Source organism: Python bivittatus, unplaced genomic scaffold (genome assembly GCF_059951505.1).
Source record: "Python bivittatus isolate LINGU-HERP-01145 unplaced genomic scaffold, Pbiv_v1 ctg000340_np1212, whole genome shotgun sequence".
Lineage (NCBI taxonomy): Eukaryota > Metazoa > Chordata > Lepidosauria > Squamata > Pythonidae > Python > Python bivittatus.
This window is the reverse complement of record NW_028277056.1, coordinates 19,696,031-19,707,092: the sequence shown is the minus strand read 5'-3', so window position 1 is coordinate 19,707,092 and position 11,062 is coordinate 19,696,031. Positions and strand designations below refer to the sequence as shown.

At 36.0% G+C, this 11,062-nt stretch overlaps 1 protein-coding gene across 2 annotated transcripts in view; it reads left to right on the top strand.

The window, feature by feature from the left end:
• The window catches only part of XPO4 (exportin 4), a 74,635-nt gene extending 66,310 nt beyond the window's left edge, over positions 1-8,325 (top strand). For both annotated transcript variants that reach the window (XM_007433013.3, XM_025169665.2), the window contains exons 21-23: positions 787-904; positions 1,694-1,786; positions 2,073-8,325. In XM_007433013.3, the coding sequence (XP_007433075.1) occupies positions 787-904; positions 1,694-1,786; positions 2,073-2,270 (409 nt within the window). In that variant the 3' untranslated portion in view covers positions 2,271-8,325. The remainder of the gene's footprint in view (positions 1-786; positions 905-1,693; positions 1,787-2,072) is intronic.
• The last annotated feature ends 2,737 nt before the right edge of the window (positions 8,326-11,062 follow it).

Below are 11,062 nucleotides of genomic sequence, written 5' to 3'. Positions count from 1 at the left end.
GGTTGTTTCTGAGATGTTTTTGATGTATGGCAGTGTTACCCTTTTCAGTTTGTGTTGGTTCTGTTGTAATGGGTTGAGTGTTCAGGCACTTTTTGATAAAGTTGCATGGGTATCCATTTTGTTGGAAGATGTTGTATAGATGATCTGCTTCCTTTTTTTGGTGTTCTGGGTTGCTGCTGTGTGCTCTGATGAGCTTTTGTGCTCATCTAAATAATGTTATACAGGGTTGTTTTACAGCTCCTCTTGTTGGAGGCTGGTTGGTTTTTTGTTTTTTTTTTTGGTAATGGGGCACTTGGTTGAGTTGTTTTTTGATAGATTTGTGTTTCTAATTTGCCGTCATTTCCTCTGCTGATGAGGATATCGAGGAAGGATAGTGTGTTGTTGTTTTCTTCTTCCCTTGTGAATTTTATTCCTTTGAAAATATTGTTGATTGTTTTGTGTGTCTTCTCTAGTTGTTCCTTTTTTATTATGATGAAGGTGTTGTCTACATACTGGATCCATACTTTGGTTGTAAGCATGAGAGTGCTATTGTTTCTAGACGCTGCTTGTTTCTAAATTCTCTCTCTTTACTTTCTTTAGTTATATTTGATTTAAATATAGAAGTACAGTAACAACAGTTTCTAGGGGGAAACAATGGAGGAGGAACCAATTTCAACAACTCTCTTAGTGGTAATGTTAGCTTGAAATAATGTATAGGAAAATGTTTATTGTTTTCCTGACATACTGTATCATTTCCAAATACTCACCCAAAAGGAAGAAATATATTCCTTGACTTTGAATAATCAGAATGAGTTCAGATGTTTGCCAGCTCTGCTTAGAAGCTCTGACACCATTAGCAGAACAATGTGCAAAAACCCAGGAGTCAGAGTCATCCCTCTTTTTAGCAACAAGACACTTTCTTAAGGTAAGAAACATCATTCCATATCCTATTGTCTAATATTGTGGCTTGCAACACCGTCATGTAATATAGCTGGTGTTATAGCAGCCTTCCCTAACATCGCACTCACTAGGTATGGTGGGACTACATATTTGACTTAGCTGCTGGAGATTCTGGGAATTCCAGCTCAGTTCATTTGCAGAGTGTTATATTGGAGAATATATTACAAAATAGGAAATACAGGCTGAGGGACGTAAGCCTTAGTGATCCTTCAGAAAGCCTTCAGAATGAACCTTGTGCGGTGTTACTCATTGGAAGCCACTTTTTCCTACCAGAAGAGCTTTTTGGATGCAAGCCAATAATCAGGGTAACACAACATTAGATACCAGCTTTTGTAAAATAAACCCTTGTAAAGTAAACCCTTTTCTATAAGTTTAGCTGTATTGGCTACTAAGGAGCCCAAGGAGTTTATTAGGAAAAATACATAGTCCTTCCACCAGAAAATCCTATGTTTGTTGCCATGGGAGAGGAAGTTTGTGGCTATTGGTCAGGAAGCTCAAGACTCATAATTAAGCAGATAGATTTGGGGTCTCTGCTTCAGCTACTTCCCATCCATTTTGTCAAATGGTGATAATACCGCTCTACCTTATACATTGTTGCAAGCAATTTATATCATGTGTATTATGTGTATCATTTGAAAGTTAATTTCTAGTGCTGGTCTTGAAAACACAGGCTTCTACAAAATAGTTGTTACTTTCAACCTAGCACATTTTTTCTTAAAAAGTCAGGATATAAACTTATGTTTTTCAATTTTAGATGGTTTTTGATATGCTGGTACTGCAAAAGCACAATACAGAGATGACAGCTGCAGCAGGAGAAGCATTTTATACATTAGTATGTTTGCATCAGGTATGATACTTTATGTTGTCATTATCTCTTGCATGTTCCACAAGTTTTAGGGGTAGTAGAGGTCTGCAACTGAACCTTTCAGTCAGATAGAATTCACTTGGTTAGTTGAGGGAAGTCGCTATCTCTCAACCTTAAAGAAATGTTCCTGGCATCCAAAATCGGAAATACATTGACATTGTAATTCTTTTAATAAGTCAATAAGGAAGCCTTTGACATAATTAAGCTGTATTAATTTTTATGAATAACATTTTCTTCTGATCTATAAATATGATTATCTTCTTTACAGGCAGAATACTCTGAATTAGTTGAAACGTTATTATCAAGTCAGCAAGATCCCATAATTTACCAGCGGTTAGCAGATGCTTTCAACAAGCTTACTGCAAGCAGCACTCCGCCTACGCTGGACCGTAAGCAGAAGATGACCTTCCTCAAAAGTTTAGAAGACTTTATGTCAAATGTTGGTGGTCTTCTCTGTGTAAAATAAATACCAGAACTGTATGCCTAACTTAGACCCTTTTTGCGAAATGCACTGAAAAATGCTGAAAGCTGACTTAATCTTAAATGCCTGTTTCTGGGTTTTTTGCAGCCATCTAAAATTTCAGAGAGCCTGGAAGTTTTGATAAAGAGGAGTGGAATAGGAGATGTCAACTCTAAAATCAGCTTCTGCTAATATGTGTTAGCCACAGTCTGTCATATACCGTTTATGTTGTACAGAATAAACAGAAAAACTGAAATCTTTAAAAGAATTCCACAAGTGCATACAGTCATGGGCACAGTAAAAAAACAAAAACAAGAACCAGTGCCTTGTCCCAGATGGCCTCAAGTAGTGATGAATCAAACTCCTATAATATTTTTTGTTATTGCTAGAAACCCTTTTGGTGTGTGATTTAGACACATACAGAACTGTAAACCAATTCTAAGCTTTATTTTTTCTCTCTGAAAACTGTGTGTGTAACCCAGTGAAGAAGAAAACCACCAAATGATATTTTTTAACTTGGATTTAGTGTTTTTGTTTTGTTTTGTTTTGCTTTTTTTTTACATCAACCTGGCGTTGCATGTTTGTGTAATACAACTTTCTACATTATATGCTGCTGCCCTAAAGTTCAGAAAGAAGAAAGGTGTATATTTTTGTTTCCCCTGAAATGAACTTTAGGAACTGTAGCCATTTCATTGCCTTAATTTAAAACAAAAAATAGCTGATATAAGTTAGGTGAGTAATCTAAGGCAAGCTTTGAGTCTTCAAAACTGGTTTAGAGTGTTGGCACTAAGCTGCCATTGTACCTATTTGCAGCCCTTGTGTGTTGAGAGTATTATGTCTGTGAGTGTAAACAAAAATTAATGTGTACCTTTACTTTTAATATCTGTTGAGTCACACCCAGGTCATACACAACTGCAGTGTATTTCAAGACTGAATTGTTTGCTGAAGCAATAATGTTTCAAATTATGTAAATTATTGATTTCTACAATTTTTTTATGTTGGGGCATTAGATTCAGTGGCTAGACTATATGAGCATCAAACTCTTCTAGCCAAAGGCCGTGCATGTTTGACTTCATGATTCAGAATATGGACCCGTGGTTTAATATTTTGCCACCATTGTCAGATTCACAGTGCTGTCTTCTGCTGCTCTGATCCCACTTGTTTGGTGTGTTGGCACTTTAACTATGTAGGATTACCTGTATGGTTTCATCCTGCACTCACCAAATAGGAGGTTGTCATGGGAACAAAGTGGCAGGAACTCAAGAATATGGAAGCAGGGAGTTTATTCATAATTGTAAGCCAAACTAAACCAACCGAAATGCATATGCTGCTGATTAAAAGTAACCTTTTTTTAATGAAGGAAGGAGATAATTTGTCTCCAGAACCTTGTGCTTCATACTTGCAAGAACTATGCTATTGGATATTTGCAAATAAAGATTTTTACATTTTATATAGAGAAGTAAACCCTCACCTCATCCTAGCATCATGTTTGCAATTCCATGCCATTCTTGAGCTGTTCATCTCAACATTTAATCACACTACCCAGAATTATTTATATATGATTTGAAATCTTTAATATTATGGAGTGTTATAAGGGTCCAAAACTTCTTTAATTCCTTCTTATTAAGCCACAATCAGAAATCAAGGGAAAGGTGGGCCACTGTTTGCAAACCTTTCCTCTGAATTGTAATGTAGTGATTGGCTAGAGCAAGTTGTTTCCTTGAAGAAGGAAACAGAAAAAAAGATTTGCTAAAGAATGGCTCAGTTCAAAGATCACTACCAACTAATGGCTTGGCCCTCAGGAACATGCTGTGACCAATGGCATGCTGCACATGATTTGGTTTAGTATGCAGTAGTGGCTGAGCTGAGCAAATGATGGTTATTGTAGCCACTGATTGGTCTCCTAACTAGTTTCAAAATGAAGCCTATTCACAACCAGTGAATCCATAATTTGGCCATGATATCTGAACTGAGCCTAAGTTGTTCAATTCTCAATTATATTGTTCCATCTGTTTCTGTTAGTGTTATTTGTACAATAAGGGAATTGTTTTGGCTTCTAATTTGTTTTAAAAATTGGGTTTCTCCTATGGCTCCAACACAGCTATGTGTGTTTGAATTATGATGAATTCTACATGTGTCTTTTGAAATAATTTGTCAACATTTAATCTTCTAAATCAATGGCTTTCAAAATTTTACTCATGGTGTTGAAAGCAATTCTATTGCCTATATTTAACTGAGGGCAATTTATTGATAGGATGTAACTGAGTTCTCATTTATTGTGAACAACAATTCTAGTTTATAAAATTAGCGTTTAAAGGTGCCATGTGAACTTCTGGAAATGTGAGACCTAATGATTATCTCTGGAAGCATTGAAGAGTAAGTTTGCACAATTTCTTTCAAGTGGAAAATACTTGCAAGTCAATAGTGAATCTTGCCCAAGAATTCCACCTTCTTGACTATTTGGGGAAGAATCTGCTAAGCATCATCTGTTGATTTCAAGTTATTCTGTTCCAGGTTTCTGCACAAGTGAACGGTAGGTGTGCACAACAGGGCTTGGTGGATTGTTTCTAAATTGTCAAGGATTATTTGCAATTTTAAACTTGCTTCCCAGTTTAAAATGTATATTATATTAAAGGGACACTATCCAATACATTTTTATCTGAAATTTTGTAACTGTTAGAAATTTCTAAGAAGGCTATCTTTCCAGTTTTTGTATTTTTTTAAAAAAAGTGAATAATACTATCTCATCCTACTCCATCCAACATGTTTCCAGATGTCACATAATGTATCTCCACTCCTAAATGTTGGCATTTGAACAATTCAGAATCACTCTACTAACTCTAAAAGCCCACTCTGGTGCACATACAGTTTTATCACATTGGAGAACTCTTTATTACTTGACTGTGTCCAGATCTTTATAAGAAAGGAGTCTTTAACGGGATACTATGTACTTCTGTTAGTAAAAACACAGACAAAGCCAATGGAACTCAATAAAAAAAATGCATTTCAGTTAGCTGACATTCTTTGAGAAATTGGTTCATTAACATAACCACAATGAGTCTGCCTTCAGGGACTGCCTTCACAATTTTCTTGGGATATCTGTTCTAATGATAGCCATTGTTGTTCCCCACTTAGTTCCAAATTATATATTCAGCCCTACTGCTAGATTTTTCAAAACATATAAAACTGAATCACATGCTTTGATATGTAAAGAGATAAGGATAAGAAATACAAGCATAGGGAAACTGATCTTGATTTCATCTTGGGTGTCACTAGTGCTATTATGCTTTTCAAAGAAAGAAGGAAGGTCTGGAATTCTAATCTGGGCATGTTAATGCAATGTGGATGAGAGCAGACATAGTGAAAAGAAATCCTGAATTCATTGAATTCAAATATTGGCTTGTCATTTATGGTATTTAGTGAAATATATACAACTTCCATACAAAGACATAATATGAAAATTATGATAAATTGCTTAAAATCCAAATTACAGTCTGTCACATTTGACAGCTAATTTATCACAATAGAACTTGAAATAATTGTACCTGGTCCCAGCAATTATCAGTGTTAAACATATACAGCAGTAACACATATCTGCACAATAATACCAAAGTCAGTTATAATAGGCTTCCCAGTCTTGTAGGATTTTATTTGAGTGGGTTTGTTCCAATGAACCACTTCCATGCAGAACTTAAAACATGCAAAAGAACTCCATCTGAAACAACACCACCGCCTCTATAGATTATTGGAACTGAAATAGAGCAATATAATGTTTTCCATCTTGTTTCATTAATCTGTGAGAAAAGTGCATTCAGCTGAACAGCTTATATTTATGGGTTTATCTCAGTATTCTGAGATTCAGCTTCACTAAAAAGATGATTTTTTAAGAGTAGGCCCCAAAGTAATGAATATCTCCTTTTCCAACTCTTCTGGTCTGCAAAGTTTTGCAAGTACAGTATCACGTTTTGTGGCGCAATGTGGTTTGTATGTCACAGTAACAGTCATTCTGCAATCCTATATTCACTTAATTAGAAGTAATCCATTGGATTTAGTGAGCCTTCGGAGTAGGCACACATGGCCTCGTGCTGTGAATATTATCGCTTGATGACTGTTAGAGAAACAGTCTGAAGCAAACAAAGAAAATAAAATGGCAGTGTTGAAATTACACAAGTTCCCTAATTCCACTATTTATTACTGTAGCTGGAATTGATGGAATATTCCATAAAATGAAGCCATAGTCAATGTAATATAGTCACCTTTTAAGCCAGAATACTGGGGAATGACATATTTCTTGTTAAATATTTTTTGTGTTTTGTCCATGTGCAATTACTGCTTTTTTTTTTTTTTTACTATAAGCTGACTTGCTCTGAAGCCTGAAAAATGGTTTTCCAGTTGTTTCTATCAAAGATAAATAAAAATAATAAATTCTGAATTCAGTTTTGCACTGACCCAATTTTCTTGCTTTAGGATATCACTAGGATGCAAGTTGAACTTGGTCCACCTACTCTTAGTAAACCAAGCATTCAGAATGGGGAGGAGACAGCCATAACCCAATGTGCAAAATATAATTAACTTTTTAACATCACTGATGCTATTTTGATCCTCTTTCTCATACAAAGCTACTTTCTGGAAGGAATAAAACAGTTATTAAATTCAACCAGTCAATTTTATTTATTATAGCCTTAAATTATTGAATATTCCAATTACTGGGGCTCAAACATGCTTCATTTTCCATTCTTCAGATTTTGGTACCTAAACTTTATATTTGGCTGAATTGTACTAGCTTGAGTTCAGAACTTAACAGGAAACTTTGAGTTTGCCAACTACCCTTCTGCTAAATGTAATGTTTTTAGATTAATAACCTGACTGTTATTAAGCTCAAAAATTATTATTATTGATTTAGGTCAGTCTCTTTTTTTAACCCAGTCCCTTTGAGCAATGGAAGATATTTAAAGCCACAGGTTGTCTGAAATGAAATTTTGCTTTAAATTAATGAGATCTGAAACTTGAAAGTCATGGAGGGATAAGCAATGACTTGATACAATTTTTGTGTAAGGAGAGGGGGAGAGAGATTTGTGCTGTCTTGCGTGATTGGATTCAGGTTCTTAGTATGCTTTCCTTTTTTAAGAGTTCAAGACACCTGCTATCCAAATGAAACGGCCCGCTCGAAAAAAGAAGCAATGAAGATAGTTAAGCAATAACAGCAAGATATCATTTTGTTTTTTAAATCAGATTGCAATCCTAACCAGGTGTCATTGACAGTGGGTGTTTAGAAAGTAGAGTCAATGTTTTGAATTGCATTTGGAAACCTCTCTGTAAATGCAAATGATAATCTTGGTGCTTCAATGTGTGAATTTCAGTACTTTCGATTTTATTTTTTATTAAAAGGGGCAGGTTCTCGTTAAATGTTTCATTGCAGAAATGTGTTTAGTTAAAATTCCAACTCTTTCCTATTGCATCTAATCCTTGTTTTTATATGACTGGTCTCTTTTAAGGCTTGTCTTCAATTCTAAAGTGCATTAGATTCCCTTTTACCAAAAAAGACTGGCGGGTTATATGGGAGCCTTACATGTCTTGTACCTGCTCAAGGACTGGGCGGTTACTACGAGAAAGGCTGCAAACACAACTGTGTCTGTTTATGTCTCTGGCTGTTTCAGCTAGGGGATCCTAATTCAACCACTGCAAAATGGTTGGGGAAAGAACTTTCAGTGGCCCCTAACAGATATGTTTGCAACGCTGTTTTAAATATTGTCGTTTCTACTGTTTGTTCTGCTTGCTATGCTCCACTACTTTTCAACAACATTTTGCTATTTTTGAACTATTGCTGTATTTCTAAGAAACACCTTAGGAAGATCTCTTCTCACAACATCAGCACTACTGGCAGTGAATTCTTATACTCTTCTACCCATCCTTAATGAAAGACTGTTGGCCAAAATACTCTTGGACTGCTTTAAGGCTGTTACGCACTTTTGTGACTTTATGGCTGTTGAAAATGAATTGTCTTGCAAATATTTTGATAAACATATGTACTCAATGAAAAACAAAACTTAACTGCCTCAGGAAAGCAAGTTGCAATAGATACCTGTCTCTTCTTTTTAAGTGGAATATATTAATCTGTATATTTTAAATAGCCAGATTATGTTTAGAAGCTAGAACTTTAAAAGGGGGGGGGGAGGTTAATATGAAAATGAATAGGTCTATTTGCTTTTAAATGTTTTTGTTCTCCAAAATTCATTAATGTTAAGTTACATATTTACCTAATAGGTAACAAGGAAAAGTCAAAGCTATTTTAGCTTAGTTTTTTTCAGCAAGGAAGTATGTGTTCCACCAGACAATTGTGAGGAGTAGAATGAAGGGGCAGGGTAGAAGTTTGAAATATACTCAGGAAATACTTATTTACTTTGAATTATTTAAATCTTTAAGGATAGATGAATGAGATGTTAGGGACTGAAGGAATTTGATGAAGGTTTGGCTGAATAATTATACATGATCGATAATGAAGCTCAAGCTCAGATACTTTGGTCACCTAATGCGAAGAGAGATCTCTTTGGAGAAGACCCTGATGCTGGGAAAGATTGAAGGCAAAAGGAGAAGAGGACGGCAGAGGATGAGATGGTTCGATAGCATCACTGAAGCAATGAGCATGAAACTGAGCAAACTCAGGGAGGCAGTGAAGGACAGGAAGGCCTGGCGCGATATGGTTCATGGGGTCACGAAGAGTCGGACACGACTTAACGACTGAACAAAAAATCTTTGAGATTATTGGAGAAGGCTAATTGTCCTTTTCTTCAAAAAGCAAAAAAAGATTTGACGAACCATAGACCAGTCAATCTGACATCAGTATGTGGGAAGATGCTAGAGTAGTTCATAGAAATCATTCTGAAAGCACCATGAAAACAATGTAATTAACATATATGAGCATCAAGTCTTGACTATTTCAGTTACAGTAGCAATGAGCGCACCTTGGAAGACCAAGTTAGGGGCAGTTTGTCATGGAGAATATCTGTGTGTTCAATAAGCATCAACTATGACTTGATGGCACATAAACAATCTTGACCGTTACTTCATCAGGTAACTTCCGTAGTAGATTGTGGGAATGCTATATGTGTACCATAATTTCCAAAAGGCATTTGACAGTGTCCTCTGACATTTTAATTAGCAAGCTAGTTAAGTGTTGGCCACATATAGCTGGTTTAAAAATCACAATCAAATTAGAGTAAAATATTGCATAGATGCCACAAAGTTCAGCCTGGGTCCTGTAAACTCTAACTTTTTTATTAATTTAGGTGAAGAAACGGAATCACACAAATTTGGGGGGGGATACTACATAGAAGATACAAACAAAATGTGAAAGAATCTTGGTAAGTCAGAGAAATAGACTGGGGGGGGGAAGCAAATTGAATACAGTCAAATGTGAATTTTGTCAATGAGGAAATAGTCAAATAGGTAGGTATGGATATCTGAAATAATAATAATAAAAAAATCTGTTACATAGAAAGGAAGCCCAGATGAAGTACTGCCAAGAGATAGAAGCGGTTTTTGTGACAGACTGGATGCCAGTCTCTGAGTGATTTAATGTGAAGATAATTGATAAATAGGGCTTACAACCAAAAGCCATTGTAAGATGAAAGGACCAAAGAACAAAACAATGGTAAACCCCCTGAAAATCACCACACCACAGCAAAAGCAACCATCTTTTTTCCTGTCTTCTATCCTGCCTCGTTATGACCACTGTATGAGATCCAAAAAAAGGTCTTGGTACAATAGTTGATTACAAACTGAACGTGAGTCAGTATGATATGACTATAAAAAAAGGCAAATGCAGTTACAGCTATATCAACAGAACTATAATAATAGTAATAGTTGCACTTGATTCTGCATTGGTCAGACCCCCTCTTGAATACTGTGTGGAACTCACACTTTTAGAAGGATGCAGACAAACTGGAATGAGGATCTTCAGAACAAGTCCTATGAAAAGACATGGAACGAATTGGAAAATGTTAACCTTAGAAGAGTGGGGAATATCATAGCATTCTTCAAATATCTAAAATAAGAGGTGTACAGTCACTAGATCCAAAGTCAGTAAAGTGTTTTGGATCCAGCACTGATGCCCCCAGCAGGTGCAGGGAGTGCATCCATAGTGAATCTAAAGCACTTTTCTTGCTGAAGTTCTGAAGGCTGTACAACTCTGTGTCTGAAAGGAGTTACATAAAAGGAGGTCAGGATGCAAGACATTGAATGATTTAAATTACTGGAAGGCAGATTCCAATTTTTTTTTAAATCCTAACAGAGCAGTGTGACAGTGTAACCATTGCACAAAAAGATGCTGGGTTCCTGCTTACTGGAAGCATCCAAATACAGATTGGACAATTAACTGTCTCAGGGTGCTTTAATTTTGATTCCTGCACTGAGCAAGTTGTCAAACTCTGCTCAAATGCCTAAATTCCCAACACTCTGATTGTAAGATCAAAGGGAACATAGGTTCATGTATTATAATTTCTCTTTGGGAATCCTGATGCTGTACAAGCTATTTTGTTATCTAAGTATTTGCTTTGCTTCTGTTTTTCCTGGTTTTGCTAAATATATTTTATATCTTCTGATTGTAAAGTTATTATTGTGGAGTCCTTGGTGCTTCTGAACTTGGTTGATTGCAGATGTTTCATTACCCAACTAGGTAACATCATCAGGGCATGATGATGTTACTAGTTGGGTAATGAAACATCTGCAAACAACTAAGCTCAGAGAGCACCAAGGACTCCACAGTTCAACCCTGAGCTTCATATATTCTTCTTCAAAGT